This window comes from Trachymyrmex septentrionalis, unplaced genomic scaffold, assembly GCF_001594115.1.
Source record: "Trachymyrmex septentrionalis isolate Tsep2-gDNA-1 unplaced genomic scaffold, Tsep1.0 scaffold7, whole genome shotgun sequence".
Lineage (NCBI taxonomy): Eukaryota > Metazoa > Arthropoda > Insecta > Hymenoptera > Formicidae > Trachymyrmex > Trachymyrmex septentrionalis.
The window spans coordinates 2,867,341-2,885,181 of NW_017305884.1; the positions used below are offsets into that span (position 1 = coordinate 2,867,341).

Genomic DNA, 17,841 nt, shown 5'->3' on the forward strand with positions numbered 1-17,841 from the left:
GTTGTGCCACTTGCTTTCGAACAAAAATCGATATATGACTAACTTGTGTGCATGGTAAGCAAAGGTCGTAGATGTTTACTAACTTGTATTATTCCCACTGATCTGAAAGCCAATAGTCCAGTTAATGTACAGGTCTGTTCTTATATTTAAATATCGTTTAAATACAATCTTAAAATATCTTAAACCAATCACTGAGCCGTATAACATTTTATTTTAAATAAGAGCTAACTATAAATGCCTGCCTAACTAATTGTTTAATTAATTATTATTTTATTATTGTTAGGCACATGCCTGAAAGAGGTCCCACATGGACAAGCGCTTAAAATTTGAACCTAATTTGATCGAACTACTCATCGAAATAAAAAAGCGTACTCCGATTTAAAGTATTCCTACTTTTAATCTAACTACACAAGCGTCTGATAATAGTTAGTTATAAGAAACACAATAAAGGGAAAACGATTTTTAATTTGCGCGAATTTGAACTGTCCTGTCGCAGGAGCGCCTACCTGTCGTTTTCAATGCGCTCGAACTTATTCGTCTATAATTTTGTGTTCTTAATAAACTTTTTTATTTTTCTCCGAATAAATCTACAAAAATATTTTTAGGACATTATACTTCAAATATTTAAAATAATCGATTTTTTTCACCACCTTTAGACGTATATGCTCCCTTAAGAATAAACTTTTAAACAATCACGCTTAATTTCTTTTTTTTAGAACTGTAATGTTATAATGATTGAGAATCATGGGTAAATTGAGTTCAACTTCTTATATCGCTAATTTTTCCTCCTGTTCTTAAAAAGGAATAGATAAATTATACGCATAGAGTTCAATTGAAAAAAATAGGCTAACTATTAGAGGTTGTCAATTTTAAACAAATTTTTATAATTATCGAAGAGTTCTGGAAGACCTAGAGATAATTACGAATATCAATATTTTTTGACTATTCATATTGTGATTATAAATAATAAATGTTTGAAAATGTATAAGAGTTACAAAACTATATATTATAAATAATATTATTGGAAAAATCGAAAAAATATATATATGACGTTTATTTAAAGTATAAAACTTAAATTCTTAATAAATGTTGCATTAATTTAAAATATTTATATTATATATTATTTATTAATAGTTACTAAATCTGATTTATAGAAACAAGTACTCTGCCTGTTTTTTTATGTTTGCCAGCTGTCACCGAACTGTAAAATTTTCTTTTCCGAGAGAATAGGAAGCTGAGCTATTGACTTAAAAAGCAGTTGAATTAAAAAAATTTCCTCCTTTTTTAGAAAATATAATATTTAGTATTTTATTAATTTATTTAAAATACAATTCCTACACAATACGTATGCATACACAAAAATAAAATATTTGTAGGAGCAGCCGTTCAGTTTATAGAAAAGTTTTGCTCAACTGGTGTGTGACCTTTGTAAAAGAATGCGAATTTTAAATAAATTAAGTTAAGTATGAAAATTTTGGTTATGAGTGAAGAGAGAAAAGAGAAAGAGAGAGAAAAAAAGAGAGTAAGAGACACATTTTATTGAAAACATTTTGTCGTGTTTAGAATATAACAAATATAAATAATAAATATAAAAAATTACATCTTGAGCAAGTACTTTACATCCTAACTAGTATCCTCCTTTATTATAATATATGTTTATATCAAGTTATTACAGTTATTATATACTTATAATATATTTTCATTATATATCTGTTTACATTTTCTTATTAAAGAAAAATATCGTTAATATATAAAACTAACAATTTTAATGTTAGAAAATTTTGTTCTATTAACTTCAAATATTCTAATTCTATAGCAAAATGCAAAATTCTATAGCAAAATAAAAAATTCTGTTACAATAATAGCCATTACAACAACAGCTATTATTCGTAACGGCTCATCGGAAAGAATATTAAAGTATAATAAGTGTAAAAACAATATAATTAATAGACTCTTAATCTAAGACTCTAATTTACTAGAGTGTAAAAACAATAGAATTAATAGTAAAATTACATGATAGCGCATACGAGTATAAACTAATAGCATATAAAATGCGAAAAAAAACCATGGTGATGATATCCGAGTTAATCCTGGTCATTGAATTACTAAGTTATTTAACTAAAAAGAAAAAGATTTTTTTGTTTTAAATAACCGACCAAAAGATTAAAAATAATTTAAAAATGCTAACATTTTATATGTTATTAGTTTATACTCGTATGCGCTATTATTGTAATTTTGTTAATATATTTTTTAGTACTGAAGAGGACATTGACCGTAAATCGAAATGTATACGTTTAATATTTACTTTGAATAAAAATACACACTAATAAGCAATGTTAGCTCAAATTGGCATTCGATTTATTATTTTTTATAATAAATGTAATTGCAAAAAATGCTCGCATTGATTTATTGCGTAGTTATCTATGCAAAAATAAAAAACTTAAATTTGATTATTCAATCATTAAAAAAAACCTTCATTATAAGACAATACAAATTAGAAGTTTATTTTCATTATACTATTAAATCGTTAATGTGTTACTTATCTCTGAGAGGATTTGTTAGAATATTTAATTGGAAATGTGAAGAGTTTTTTCTTATAATCTTCTACTTTAGTAATATAATGATATTTGTTCGGCTTGCGCTGCTGATGATCGTCGTTTATATATTCTAAATTAACGCATTTCTCTTTACTGGGAATAGTTCCCACAATATGCAAACTTAATTTTCTAAAATTATTTCCGTCCGATGTGTGGTCTGCAAACCATTCCCTCAGCTTTTTGACATTTATATTTTTTAGAGCAACTATTTCCTGTTCATGTAAGTTAAATATGTAAGTATGATATAGAATCTGAAACCAGTATCTTTCGTCTTCAATATCGCCATCGTCATGTGATCTAGATTTCAGAAACGTTTCTTTGTAAACATCCAATTTCTTTTCTGTGAGCTCTTTCAAATCGTTTTTAAACCATCTCAAAAATTCCTCGATCTTCTTATCAGCGTACTCGGTTGTATATTTATGTGCTTGAGTGTAAACAGTAATGGAATATCCTAAAGTTCCGTTACTCTCTACAACGTCGACTGCGGCACGGTTAAATTTATAAACGGGTGAAGCCTTATACAACTTATCGTTCATTATATACTAAAAACAAGTGCAAGTGAATATGATGTGCAGGTAAAATAAATCGTGAATAATCAAAAATCTTATTCATATTTCATTAACTTTCAGAAATAAATAAATATGCAAAGATTCCATGCATTTAAAATACACAAAATAATATATGTTATTTAAGAGGGGATCCTTAAGTTGTCTATATCATCGACTAAATAATTTTTGTATAATAACTACTTTTTTCCTCTTTTACAGATTCAAAAATCCTTTTCCAGAATTGAAGTATACGCATTAATACGTACGTGTTTGTGTGATAGAGTTTATGTCGAAAACGAAAAAGACTCAAATTGAGATTTTCTTTACCATTTTTAATCCCGTATGACGTTATCAATATCGAAACATTTGCTTGATATAAAAACTTTGCAATCTGTACTTACGAAATTGTGGTCTACAGTAGTTTACATAAACAAACAACTCGGAATTCTTAGAATTTGATTTTGAAATTTAATTAAATCGCTATTATTCCACGAAAATTTATGCATATGTTTGCGTGAAATAATAATGCAGTAGTATATAAAGATGTGTCAATGCGTCATATTTTTCAGTAAATAGCGATCTCCTCGAAATTCACGTTTCACTTTAGGATCCCTTTAATACTTACGCTTAACAGATAAATTAATGTCGATAATTCAATCGTGGTGACACCGGCTTGATAATAATTTCTTATCACGGAAGTTGTATCTAATTTGGTGATATTTTTAATCTTGTAATAGCTTATGCCCAAAGGTATTTGAGTGCCTCTAAGTTGTTGTATTGTATTTGAATGTAAAGCACTACAATTAATTGTTTTAATAAATTGCTGTACGGTCTCAATCGCAGCAGATGGCATCATGTTTCCTTGCACAAGACATTGAATGTACAGATGTTCAGTAAAGGATTTTACAAAGTCTTGAAAGTCTTTCAAAGTGATATCCTGTACAGCAGTATGCATATCAATGTGTGAACGATGGACGTGTTTCAGTATCGATAATATCATGTCACTGCAAGCAAAAGTAAAGATATTATTAATTAGCAGAAAAGTAACATAATATAATTTATTTTAAAATATCAATTGTTATAATTAATATGTTAATCATTTATTTTAGTTATGTAAGAATTTTGTAATTGTTATAATAATAATTGATATAATAAACAATCAGTACCCGATGAAAGTCTTAGGATTGCTAACGTAAGAGTAAAATCTTTGAATTTCTTGAATTTTAATATTTTCAAATATGTCCTTCGTAATAAAACTTGAATATTGCACCATACCTTGTGCAAAAATAGCCGCTACAAGCTGCAATATAAATATAATGATATATCTTAAAATTGTATTTATAACTCCAAAGCACACTTTGAACTATACTTACTGGCAGAGTTTCACTAAGACCGCTTATTTTTAATGTAAAACCATTCATAAGGAGTCTGGTAATATATTCAAATCCAGTCAGTTCAGCTGGATATAATTTTTCGATTAATAGTTGTTTCAATAGTGTGCAGTACATATTCATGAGAACTCCACTGAAATGTCATTAATGTTCACGTCTTTTTCAATAATATGTAAATAATTATATAAAAATCATAATATTAATAATTATAAATTAAAAATTGATATGCATATAATGTCAAGTACAGTAGTATTGTTAGTATTTTCTATGCTACTTACTTCTGTAACGATTCAAGTTTCAAAGGTGAAATAAAATAGAAATGCATACAACATTTCGGCGAACAAAACTTAGGATCCTGGTGATACCAAATCTCCGACATAGAATTACAGTATAATCTTATAGGATATTTCGAAATTGCTTTATTTGATATCGGCATTAGAAAATGGTTGTTAGTAAGGAATATATTCGGTGACGGTAAAAAAAATTCTGGTAATGGCTCGATAACTTTCCAATGTTCGATCCACTCTTTCGGTATCTCAATATCCGTATATGCCATTTGCCAGCATGGTTCAACTTTCTTTAATTCGAAATCATTAAAATTCTCTGATAAAATCATAATATTCGCCATCTCAGGTACCAAATAATTCAAACATTTTTGTATAACTTTTGCATTATAATTCGAATCAAACTGGTTTCCAGTTAAATAAGCATTCGGCGGATAGAAATGCATGTTCTTACACAATTGATTTACAAAAGAGATTGGTTTTTTATCGTGATCAGTAAATCTAAAAAGAATTTCAAGTATAAGTGGCATTCCACAAATATATTGTTGGCTATTCTCTTCAATTACCTTAAATACATATATTTATTTTTTAAATTACTTTACCTAAAAGTATTTTGTTTACACTCATAAATGTCATTGTAAATTTCTTTTTGCGGACCCGCTCTCTTTAGTAAATTGATAAAAGAAAATATCGCATCTAGAACATCTTCCAGGTGTTTTCGTCCTTCAGAAGTGAGTACTATGTTGAGCTGTATTAAGTTGTACAAAGAGTTTTGTTGACTCTTGCAATTAATTATATGATTGTCTGATAGATGCTCACATTTGATAGGACTCCACATTTTTTGTCGTAGATAACTAATTAAGGAACCTTCTCCTTTGTATCCAATAATCCACGGGATATATTGATATGAATTACATTTATAAAAATCGGAAAAAGAAGGCAAAGCCCACGTTATTCTTAGCTGCAAAAGAGAAATTTGTTGTATACTTATTTGTATTTTTATGTTGTATAAACCTAGTGTAGATTCTTTTACATCTGCTCAAATTTTAGTCACATACTGTTATCAAATGTCCATCATAAAATTTAATTTTATACATTTTTCGAAAAGCGGGAGTATCAAAAGGCCGATTGTTTTTAAATTTGGAAAAATTATCTGGAGGCATTCTGTTATTTGGTACATCAGCAAAGAATGTGACAAATTTTTCCATTGTTTTCAGCCCAAATTTTGACTATAAGAATATATATCATGTTATGATTTAACTTTATTTTATAAACAAAAGAACCATAAGTCTATAAGTAATAAATAATTCTCGCGTCGCAATTTTAATGAAGTTACCTGTATTGCTAGCTTCATTCTGTGACCGCAATAGTGGCGCTGTTTAAATTTGTCCAGTACATCGTACAATTTATCGTAATCTATATTATTCCGCAATTTTATTAAATGATCCACAGAAAACTTGTTGATCGGATGACCAATTTGTGCGAAGGAAGATAATAATTGTTCGTATCTCGACTTGCCAAATAATATCTGAAACTCTATATAAGAATGGCATGTTAAGACTGTAAATTGCGACAACAATTTTAAGATTACGATTTTTATACCGTTTTTTATGACAATTTGTTTAAATACATGTTTCGGTATTATAGGTTCAACAAAAAAAAGGCTAAAATTGAAGAGAGCTGAAAAAAAGTTGCTTTCTTCGATATCAAAGTAAAATATTGTATGTTCGGGGCCCACTTCAATATAATAAGTGCCATCATGGTTTTCAATAAAATTTTTCATAGTAGTACTTGATTCCTGCAAATAAGACGATACTTAAATATATGAATAAATAAATTTTACGGTAAATTTATGTATCACGTTTTAGTACCTCGAAACATTTCTCGAATTCTTGAAAAAGCATGTTTCCTAAGAAAAATGATGTGTTCGGAAATTCTGATGTATCGCTGAAATATCCTACATCTACGAATAAGCTACATGCTGCCTGTTTAAAAAAATATAAGAGTATACACATCATGCGCATTACACACATTGTTAAATAGACAATTAAATATAATAAACAGATTGATTAAACAGTTTAAAATTGTATCACACAAAATCATTTATGGAAATTTTTTTACAGTGCAGCAGATTAAATTTTTTAAATCAAAACTTCTGATAATACACTACTTAAATCTTATAAAAATAGATATCTCTTATGATTTTAAAGTTTATTGTTAATATTAATTTTAAAATATAAATTTGAACAACAATTTAAAAAATTAGTAAGTCTTAAAATGCAATTTTTAAATTGTCTTTTTTATACCTTTTTTTCTTGAGAAAAGGATGTTGTTAAATATACATCGGATATTAGCAAAGCTTCTAAACCATTTGGTAATCTGATGGCTCTAAATTTAAAAGATAAACAAACAAAATATTAATAAAATAAGAATGTCAATGAGAATGTTATGCATATTATTGATTATTTAAAAAAAATTTAATTCCTGCATTTATCAATAAAAAATACATTATAATATTTCTTCTAAAAAATTATCATCACAGTATTTCTCACGCTTATTTCAATCAAAATCGTGCATATGCTGATCGGTATTTATTTCCTCTCACCTATATTCCTTCTCATCACTCTCCGATTTGATGGGAGTTTCTAGATGTTCAACTTGACAGTTTTTTATACTCCCTTTCATTATTCTAGTCGATAAAATACGATCCGATGAAAGAATTCCTAATGTTAAATCGTTTCTGGTAGACGATTTTAATCAGCACTCCAACCGATACGGCTTCTTCTTCCGTTACGTCACTTTTAAACAGAAATCGATATACGACTAACTTGTGTACATTTTAAACAAAGGTTATAGATGTTTACTAACTTGTATTTCTTGTCTGAAAGCCAATGATCCAGCAAGCTAATTAATATATTATGTATTGTTCTTATATTTAATATCGTTTAAATACTATCTTAAAATATCATAAACCAATCACTGAGTCTTATTAACGTCTTAACATATTATTTAAAACAGATAACTTTAAATAAGAGCCAACTATAAATGCCTGCCTAACTGATTGTTTAATTAATTATTTCATTGTTGCTAGGCACATGCCTGAAAGAGGTCCCACATGTGCGACAAGCGCTTAAAATTTGAATCTAATTTGATCGAACTATTCATCGAAATAAAAAAGCGTATTCCGGTTTAAAGCTATCTTTAATCTAACTACACAAGTGTCTGATAATGGTCAGTTGAAAGAAACAGAGACTATGTTTAAGTATAAGGAAAGTTAAAGGGCATATACATCTAGACTGCTCAAAACAAGCCCAATTTTACGAATCTTTTGCGAAAAACGAATGAAGACAAAGAAATCGGATTTGTTCCATTATAAAAATGATACTTTTCTCTATTTACCATTACAATTTTATTTAAGAATAATATAAAATGAAGTCGCTATTCAAATTTTCGTACATCATGTTTTATAAAACGGGTGACCATTGCTGCTCGCACAAGACTCGTGTGAAAGCAAAATGGCACAAGTTTTATGAAATTAAAAAAAAGATCTTGTGCTTGACATAGCCATTTTTTTAAATATTGCGTTTGAATAAAATGGCAGTTGGTCAAAATTAACATAACGATTTTTTTTTTAATTTTACTTTTTGGCTACAAAAAAAACTAGCATTAAAGAAAAAAAAATCCTACGTCAGGAATTCGTTTTCAATATGTAGAGAAAATGTGTAAAATTGCAAGTCGATTCGACTTTAAGTGATTACGTGTTTTGAAAACAGTATGTTTTGAGAAAAATGCATTTAAAGTTTTACATTCGGATCATACTTTTCGTTGCTAATGTTTCAATCTTTTTAGTTGCTCTTCCAGACAAGGTTGTTATCTTATACCCAACCATTCGCATCTTTAAATGCAGCTCTCAAGAATGCTATTGAAAATCGCAATGAATAAAGAAAGAACAGTTTTTGACTTACGCGAACTTGAACTGTCCTGTCGCAGGAGCGTCTACCTGTTGTCTTCAATGCGCTCGAACTTACTCGTCTATAATTTTGTGTAAATTCTTCTTTATTTTTCGCCGAATAAATCTACAAAAATGTTTTTTTAGGACATTATATTTTAAATATTTAAAATAATCGATTTTTTTCACCACCTCTAGACGTATATGCTCCCTTAAGAACAAACTTTTAAACAATCACGCTTAATTTCTTTTTTTTAGAACTGTAATGCTATAATGAATGAGAATCATCGAATTGAGTTCAACTTCTTATATCGCTAATTTTTCCTCCTGTTCTTAAAAAGGGATAGATAAATTATATGCATGGAGTTCAATTGAAAAAAATAAGCTAACTATTAGAGGTTGTCAACTTTAAATAAATTTTTATAATTATCGAAGAGTTCTGGAAGACCCAGAGATAATATCAATATTTTTTAACTATTTACATTGTGATTATAAATAATAAATATTTGAAAATGTATAAGAGTTATAAATCTATATAATTGGAAAATAAAAAATATTGGAAAAATAAAAAAAATAGAATATATATGATGTTTATTTAAAGTATAAAACTCAAAACCAACCCTTAATGAATGTTGCATTAATTTAAATTATTTATATTGTATATTACTTATTAATTATTGTATATATTACTTATTATATATTACTTATTAATGATCAAAAAATCTGATTTTTAGAAGCAAATGCTTTGCCTTTTTTTTATGCTCGCCAGCTGTCGCCGAATTATAAAATTTTCTTTTCCAAAAGAATAGGAAACTGAGCAATTGATTTAAGAAGCAATTAAATTAAAAAATTTCCTCTTTTTCTAGAAAGTATAATATTTAATATTTCATCAATTTATTTAAAATGCAATTCCTACACAATATGTATGCATACACAAAAGTAAAATGTTTGTAAAATCAGTCGTTCAGTTTATAGAAAAATCTTGCTTAACTGCGGCCTTTAAAAGAATACAAATTTTAAATCAATTAAGTTAAGTTTGAAAATGTGTGATATGACTCAAGATAGGAAAGAGAAAGAGAGAGAGTTAAAGAGAGTGAGAGATATATTTTATTATATTATATTATATGAAAACATTTTGTCGTGTTTAGAATACAAATAAAACATATACAAAATTACATCTTAAGCAAGTACTTTATTTTTTAACTAACATCCTGCTTTATCACTAGGGATGCAACGGAAATTCGGAAAATATCCATTATCCAATATTAACCGGCACTTTTTAAATATCCAATCGGATAGCTAAATATCACTATTATCCAGTTAAAATATGATATCATTCAATATCATCAAATTATTGATTTTTTTCTTATACAAATGTTCTAGAAATAAGTATGATATATCATATTTATGATGCTATAATATGTTATATATTGTCGCAAAATTACAATCTTTTTCGCTATAGGCCTTTTTTTTAGAAGATATTTTCTCAGAATCCAGTCGGATATCCAAAAAATGTCGGATATTCTACTGGAAGAAATTACTTTTTCGAATACCGGATATTCGATATTACATTCTGCCCGGATATCCGGTATCCGATAATTTTACAATCCGGCGCATCCTAACCACAGTATGTTTTTGTCTAGTTATTACAATTATTTCTAATATGTTTCCATTATGTATCTGTTTATATTTTCTTATTAAAGAAAATCGTTAATATATAAAACTAATCATTTTAATTTTAATGTAAGAAAATTTCGTTCTATTAATTTCGAATATTCTAGTTCTGTAGCAAAATGCAAAATTCTATAGTTGTTACAATAATAGCTATTATTCAGAACGGCTTATCGCAAAGAATATAGAAGTATAATTAACATAACTACAAAAGATATTTGCATTGATTTATTGCGTAATTGCTATGAGAGGATAAAAAGCTAAATTTAATCGTTCTACCATCAAAAAAACTTCATTATCATAAGACAATAAAAGTTATAATTTTATTTTCATTATGCTATTAAATCGTTAATGTGTCATTTATTCTGTGCTCTAAGAGGATTTGTTGGAACTCTTAGTTGGAAATATAAAAAGTTTTTCCTTATAATCTTCTACTTTAGTAATATAATGATGATATTTATCTGACTTATACTGCTGATAATCGTTTATGTATTCCAAACTAACGTATTTTTTGGAAATAGTTCCTACAACATGTAAACTCAATTTTCTGAAATTACTTCCGTTTGGTGTGTGATCTGCAACCCATTCTCTCAGGTTATTAACATTTATTTTCTTTAGAGCAAGTATTTCCTGTTCATGTAAATCAAACATGTAAGTACACTTTCTGATCTCGTCCCAGTTTCTTTCACCTTCAGCTTCAAAATTGGCATCATCATGTGATCTAGATTCTAGGAACCTCTCTTTGTAAACATCCAATTCCTCTTCTGTGAGATTTTTCAAATCGTTTTTAAACCATTTCAAAAATTCGTCGATCTTCTTATCAATGTACTCGGTTGTGTAATAATATGCTTTAGTGGAAATAGTAATGGAATATCCTAAAATTCCGTCACTCTCTACAACGTCGACTTCGACATCTTCAAATTTATCAATGGGACTCTCGTATATCTTTTTGTTCAATATATTCTGAAAACAAGTGGAAGTGACTGTAATGTGCAGGTAAAATTATCGTGATAATCAAAAATCTTATTCATATTTCATTAACTTTTAAAAATAAATGAATATGCATCAAAGATTCCATGCATTCAAAATACACAAAATAATATATGTTATTTAAGGAGATAATTAAGTTGTCTATATCACCGACTAATCGCAATAATTTTCGTATAATAACTACTTTTTTCCTCTTTTACAGATTCAAAAATCGTATTCCAGGATTAAAGTATACGCATTAATACGTACGTGTGATAGAGTTTATCGAAAATGAAAAAAAAATGACTCAAATTGAGATTTTCTTTACCATTTCTTACCCCAATATGACGTTAACAATATCGAAACATTTGCTTGATATAAAAGCTTTGCAATCTGTACTTACAAAATTGTGATCTACAGATTGGTAGTTTACATAAACAAAGGACGCGGAATTCTTAGAATTTGATTTTGAAATTTAATTAAATCGCTATTATTCCACGAAAATTTATGCATATGTTTGCGTGAAATAATGATGCAGTAGTATATAAAGATGTGTCAATGCGTCACATTTTTCAGTAAATAGCGATCTCCTCGAAATTCACGTTTCACTTTAGGATCCCTTTAATACTTACGCTTAACAGATAAATTAATGTCGATAATTCAATCGTGGTGACACCGGCTTGATAATAATTTCTTATCACGGAAGTTGTATCTAATTTGGTGATATTTTTAATCTTGTAATAGCTTATGCCCAAAGGTATTTGAGTGCCTCTAAGTTGTTGTATTGTATTTGAGTGTAAAGGACTACAATTAATTGTTTTAATAAATTGCTGTACGGTCTTGATTGCAACAGTCGACATCATATTTCCTTGCACAAAGCATTGAATGTATAGACGTTCGGTAAAGGATTTCACGAAGTCTTGAAAGTCTTTCAATGTGATATCCTGTATAATAGTATGCATATCAATATATGAATAATAGTCGAGTTTCAATATCGAAAACATGATGTTACTGCAAGCAAGAATAAAGATATTATTAATTAGCAGAAAAGTAACATAATATAATTTATTTTAAAATATCAATTGTTATAATTAATAATGTATTGTTAATCATTTATTAGAGTTATGTGAGAATTTTGTAATTGTTGTAATAATGCCTGATATAATAAACAGTCAGTACTTGATAAAACTCTTAGGATCGCTAATTAATAAGTTGTAATATATCTGAATTTGTCGAATTTTGAGATTTTCAAATATGTCATTCGTAATAAAGCTTGAATATTGCACCATGTTTTGTGCAATAGTAGCCGCTACAAGCTGCAATATAAATATAATGATATATTTTGAAATTGTATTTATAACTCCAAAGCACACTTTAAAACGTATATTTACTGGCATAGTTTCATTAGGACCGCTTATTTTTAATGTAAAATTATTGAAATAGGTACTGATTTTATATTTAAATCGAGCCAGTATAGCTGGTTGTAATTCTTCGGCTAATAGCTCTCGCCATAGTTTACAGTACAAAGTCATGAAAACTTTACTGAAATGTCATTAATGTCTTTTTCAATAATATATAAATAATTATATAATAATCATAATATTAATAATTATAAGTTAAAAATTGGTATACAAATAATGTCAAGTACAATAGTATTGTTACATTTTCTATGCTACTTACTTCTTCAATGGCACAAGTTTCAAAGGTGAAATAAAATAGAAATGCATACAACATTCCGGCGAACAAAACTTAGGATCCTGGCGATACCAAATCTCCGACACAGAATTACAGTATAATTTTATAGGATATTTCGAAATTGCTTTATTTGATATCGGCATTAGAAAATGGTTGTTAGTAAGGAATATATTCGGTGACGGTAAAAAAAATTCTGGTAATGGCTCGATGACTTTCCAACGTTCGATCCACTCTTTCGATATCTTAATATCTGTATATGCCGTATACCACCATGGTTCAATCTTCTTTAATTCGAAATCATTAAAATCCTTTGATAAAATCATAATATTCGCCATCTCAGGTACCAAATAATTCAAATATTTTTGTATAATTTTTGCATTATAATTCGAATCAAACTGGTTTCCAGTTAGATAAGCATTCGACGGATAGGAATGCATATTCCTACTCAATTGTCTTACAAAAGTTATTGGTTCTTCGTCGTAATTAGTAAATCTAAAAAGACTTTCGTATAAGTGATGTTCCACAAATATATTGTTGGCCTTTCTCTTCAATTACCTTAAATACATATATTTATTTTTTAAATTACTTTACCTAAAAGTATTTTGTTTACACTCATAAATGTCATTGTAAATTTCTTTTTGCGGACCCGCTCTCTTTAGTAAATTGATAAAAGAAAATATCGCATCTAGAACATCTTTCAGATGTTTTCGTCCTGCAGAAGTGAGTACTATAGTGAGCTGTATTAATCTGTACAAAGAGTTTTCTTGAGTCTTGCAATCAAGTATAATATCGTCTGATGGGCTCCACATTTTTTGTCGTAGATAACTAGTTAAGGAACCTTTTCCTTTATATACCAAAATCCACGGGATATATTGATATGAATTATATTTATAAAAATCGGATAACGAAGGCAAGGCCCATGTTAATTTTAGCTGCAAAAGAGAAATTTTTTGTATATTTATTTGTATTTTTATGTTGTATAAACTTAGATTCTTTTACATCTGTTCAAATTTTAGTCACATACTCGTGTCAAAGATTCCCTGTTATCTTTAACTTTATATATTTTTTGGAAAGCTGGAGTATCAAAAGGGAGATCGTTTTTAAATTTAGAAAAATTATCTGGAGGTATCCTGTTATTTGGCACACTATTAAAGTACATTGTGACATATTCTTCCATTATATCCAACGATAATCCCGACTATGAAAAGATGTATCATGTTATGATTTAACTTTATTTTATAAACAAAAGAATCATAAACTCGATAAGTAATAAATAATTCTCGCGTCGCAATTTTAACAAAGTTACCCGTATTACTAGTTTCATTCTGTGAGCGCTGTAGTGGCGCTCTTTAAATTTGGCCAGCACATTGTACAATTTGTGGTAATCTATATTATTGCGCAATTTTATTAAATCGTCTATGGAAAATTTATTGGCTGGATGACCAGTTTGTGCGAAAGAGTAAAATAGAAATTCATCGTGTCTCTTCTTGTATTTATATAAGCATTCCTGAAACTCTATATAAGCATAGCATGTCAAGACTGCAAGTTGGGACAACATTGTTTAGATTATGATTTATAATACCGTCTTCTACATTATCTAGTTTCGTAAATACATCTTCCGATATTAAAGGATCAAAAAAAAAAAGACATAAACTGCAGAGAACATAAAACAAGCTGTTTTCTTCGATATCAAAGTAAAATATTGTATGCTCGTTGGTTACTGAGAACCAAGTAGTACCATTATGGTGATCAATATATTCTTCCAAAGTATATTCCTGCAAATAAAATGATACTTAAATATACAAATAAATAAATTTTACAGTAAATTTATGCATCATGTTTTAGTACCTCTGAATCTTCTTCTCTAAATGCTTGAAAAAGCATATAGTTTAAGAAATATGATATGCCCGGAAATTCTGGCGGATCACTGAAATTTCCTACGTCCACGCATAAACTACACGCTGCCTATTTAAAAATATATAAGAGTATACACATCACGCGCATTACACGCAGTATTAAAGAATTGAATATAATCCACAGAATGACTAAACAGTTTGAAATTGTATCACACATTTCGAAATCAATTTATGAAAACTTTTCTGCTTGTAAGAGATTAAATTTTTCAAATCAAAACTTCTGATAATACACTGCTTAAATCTTATAAAAATAGATATTTTTTATGATTTTAAAGTTTATTATTAATATTAATATTTTGTTAATATTAATTTTAAATATAAATTTTGAATAACAAGTTAATTAAAAAAATTAGTAAGTCGTAAAATGCAAATTAAATTGTTGTTTTTATACCTTCTTTTCTTGAGAAGAAGATGTTAAATTTTCATCATTTATTAGCAAAGCTTCTAAACCGTTTGGCAATCTGATGGCTCTAAATTTTAAAAATAAAACAAACAACAATAGAATGAGAAGTCAGTAAGAATATTGTATATTTTGTCGATCATTTAAAAAAATCTAAATGTTGCAATATTTCTTTCCAAAGATTATTATCATATTATTTCTCACGTTTAATGCAATCGAAATCGTGCTTACTACTGAGTTTGCTCTCGTTTTACCTATATTCCTTCTTGTCGTTCTCCGATTTTTCGATCGGATCCAAATGTACATTTTGTTGGTTTTCTGCATTCCGACTCTTCACAGCTGACATTGTCAACGTGCAGAAAATTAGAATCGTAATTATGTCGATTTGTGAAATACAACTTGATCCGGAAAAGCCCAATGTTTTTCAGTTCTTTTCAACTTTCTTTTCAATAAACCTAACACCATTTCAATCAGCACATTAACTGAAAGATCTTTTTTCTTTGCACATATTCTCGAATAAAGGTCAATACGGCTAATGTCTAACATATATTATACATAGAGGTTTTAGATGTTTATTTATTTGTATTGTTCACATAGTGATCGAAAGAGCTGATATTCATAGACCACTTGAATTTATAACTTAAGTCTTAAATTGTTATTTAAATCTTATATTGTCATAAAACATTCTTATTGTATTTAAAAATATTGCTAATTATTAGCATTTGCACTCTTATTAGCATTTTTAAATATTGCTAATTAAAATAAGAATTATTAATTGAAATAAGAAACTGGCTATGAATATCGGTTTATCTTATTATTTTTACTTCCCAATCAGCAGACAATATTTTTAAAAATAATGAGTTAAGTCCCCTTCTTTTGATTAAAAAAATCTTTATTGTAATGTTTGAATAAATATTTTTTTACGTTTAAGAAACGTTTATTTAACGTTTGAAAAAACATTTCTTTAACGTTAAAAAACGTTTTTTAATGTTAATGTTTTAAAATTATTTAAACAAAATTAGAAAAAATAATAATCTTGAATTTTTTTTTAATTTATGTTTTTTTTATCAACAATGTCTAAAAATCTTAGACAACTAATTGTATTAATTCATTTCCAATTTTTAATTATATTTTAATATTTTTCACTTATCGGCCGGATTTTGTAACCTGGGACTTCAAAGTTATGAGTCTCATACCTTATCCGTCACGCCACTTGTAACTATCGATGCACATATTGGTTCTTATTGATTATATATGATACAATTGATGATTAAATTATATTGTGTTAACTTCTCTTCCAATTATTTTATTCCGATCCATTTTTTATTAACTTGAGCTTTAGAAAATAATATTTTATACATATTTATAATAAATATCAGATAAATGTTAAATAAATATGTTTTAATCATATTTTAAATAAATAAATAATAAAACAAACATTTATTAAACGTCACACATTTATATAAACATTTATTAAACGTCAAACATTCATATAAACGTTTAAAAAAGATTTAATAAACATTAAATAAATGTTTCTTTAAACCATTATTTCAAACAAATAATTAATGTGAAATAAACGTGAAATAATGTTTCTTATCACCACATTTTAAATGAATAATTAATATTAAATAAACATTTAAAAAATATTTTTCAAATTATTTCAAATAAAAAATTATAATATAAAATAATGTTTAATAAACATTAAATTAATGTTAAATTAATTAATTTTGAAAACAAATCGTGAAAAATGTAAAACTAATGAGAAATAAACGTTTAAAAAACATTTAAAAAACATTTGCTGCTGATTGGGTTATTATTATTAGCGTAATGGGCTTTCTACAATAAGTCAATATCTAAACTTTAACCAATCATAGTCGATTATTCTTCTCATATTCAACTATAATTGGTTAATTCCTTACAGATTAAGACTTAAAACTTAGATAATGACTTACTGTACAAAGTCTATAAAAGAGATTCCATACGTGTGCGACCTGCACTAGCAATTTGAGCCAATTCATTTAAACTGCACGTGAAGATAGAAAAATGCGGTTTAGGACTAACCGATGCAGTCGTTGTTGAACAAAATAGAAAGCATATAATGTTTAAATATGAGAATATAAAAAATGCATATGATAAAAATTCTCGTATATTTTCTTATTGGTTAATTCAAAAACGTTGATAAAGATTACGGTCAACGCAATGCTACAAACGTTTTGAAGTATTATTTAATCAGTTTGTAAAATTCTTTCTTCTAATTGGTCTATCAAATGTTTCAAAGCATTTGTAGCGAGACTTTGACCACAGCCCTAGATAGTCAATATTAACGATATATAAATTTAAATTAGAATTGCGCGTTTATGCAAAATATAATAAACTATATCTAAAGTGCTAATATAAAACAATGTAGATTTCTTATATATA

General features: G+C 27.5%; 2 protein-coding genes across 2 annotated transcripts; both read right to left on the reverse strand.

Annotated features, from left to right (window-relative positions):
- Nucleotides 1–2,539: 2,539 nt before the first annotated feature.
- LOC108753408 (nardilysin-like) lies at nt 2,540–7,505 on the reverse strand. The gene is made up of 11 exons (XM_018494949.1): nt 7,426–7,505; nt 7,127–7,208; nt 6,692–6,805; nt 6,423–6,618; nt 6,157–6,356; nt 5,879–6,049; nt 5,423–5,781; nt 4,815–5,321; nt 4,519–4,669; nt 3,771–4,082; nt 2,540–3,139 (listed from the first exon to the last, which is right to left on the reverse strand). The coding sequence occupies exons 1-11, from the start codon at nt 7,503–7,505 to the stop codon at nt 2,540–2,542; spliced, it is 2,772 nt and encodes a 923-aa protein (XP_018350451.1).
- Nucleotides 7,506–10,803: 3,298 nt separating this feature from the next.
- LOC108753410 (nardilysin-like) lies at nt 10,804–15,766 on the reverse strand. The gene is made up of 11 exons (XM_018494950.1): nt 15,675–15,766; nt 15,412–15,490; nt 14,953–15,069; nt 14,687–14,879; nt 14,411–14,619; nt 14,129–14,302; nt 13,696–14,036; nt 13,090–13,605; nt 12,801–12,951; nt 12,042–12,353; nt 10,804–11,403 (listed from the first exon to the last, which is right to left on the reverse strand). Exons 1-11 carry the CDS (start codon nt 15,764–15,766, stop codon nt 10,813–10,815), a joined length of 2,775 nt encoding a protein of 924 aa, XP_018350452.1. The 3' UTR covers nt 10,804–10,812.
- Nucleotides 15,767–17,841: the final 2,075 nt, after the last annotated feature.

Coding starts and splice junctions, on each gene's coding strand:
- LOC108753408 (XM_018494949.1), bottom strand. CDS start 7,505: ATGAAAGGGAGTATAAAAAACTGTCAAGTTGAACATCTAGAAACTCCC. Junction 6,619..6,691: donor AATTCGAGAAATGTTTCGAG/GTACTAAAACGT, acceptor TCTTATTTGCAG/GAATCAAGTACTACTATGAA. Junction 3,140..3,770: donor CATTAATTTATCTGTTAAGC/GTAAGTATTAAA, acceptor ACTTGTTTTTAG/TATATAATGAACGATAAGTT.
- LOC108753410 (XM_018494950.1), bottom strand. CDS start 15,766: ATGTCAGCTGTGAAGAGTCGGAATGCAGAAAACCAACAAAATGTACAT. Junction 15,070..15,411: donor CTTCTTCTCAAGAAAAGAAG/GTATAAAAACAA, acceptor ATTTTTAAATAG/GCAGCGTGTAGTTTATGCGT. Junction 11,404..12,041: donor CATTAATTTATCTGTTAAGC/GTAAGTATTAAA, acceptor ACTTGTTTTCAG/AATATATTGAACAAAAAGAT.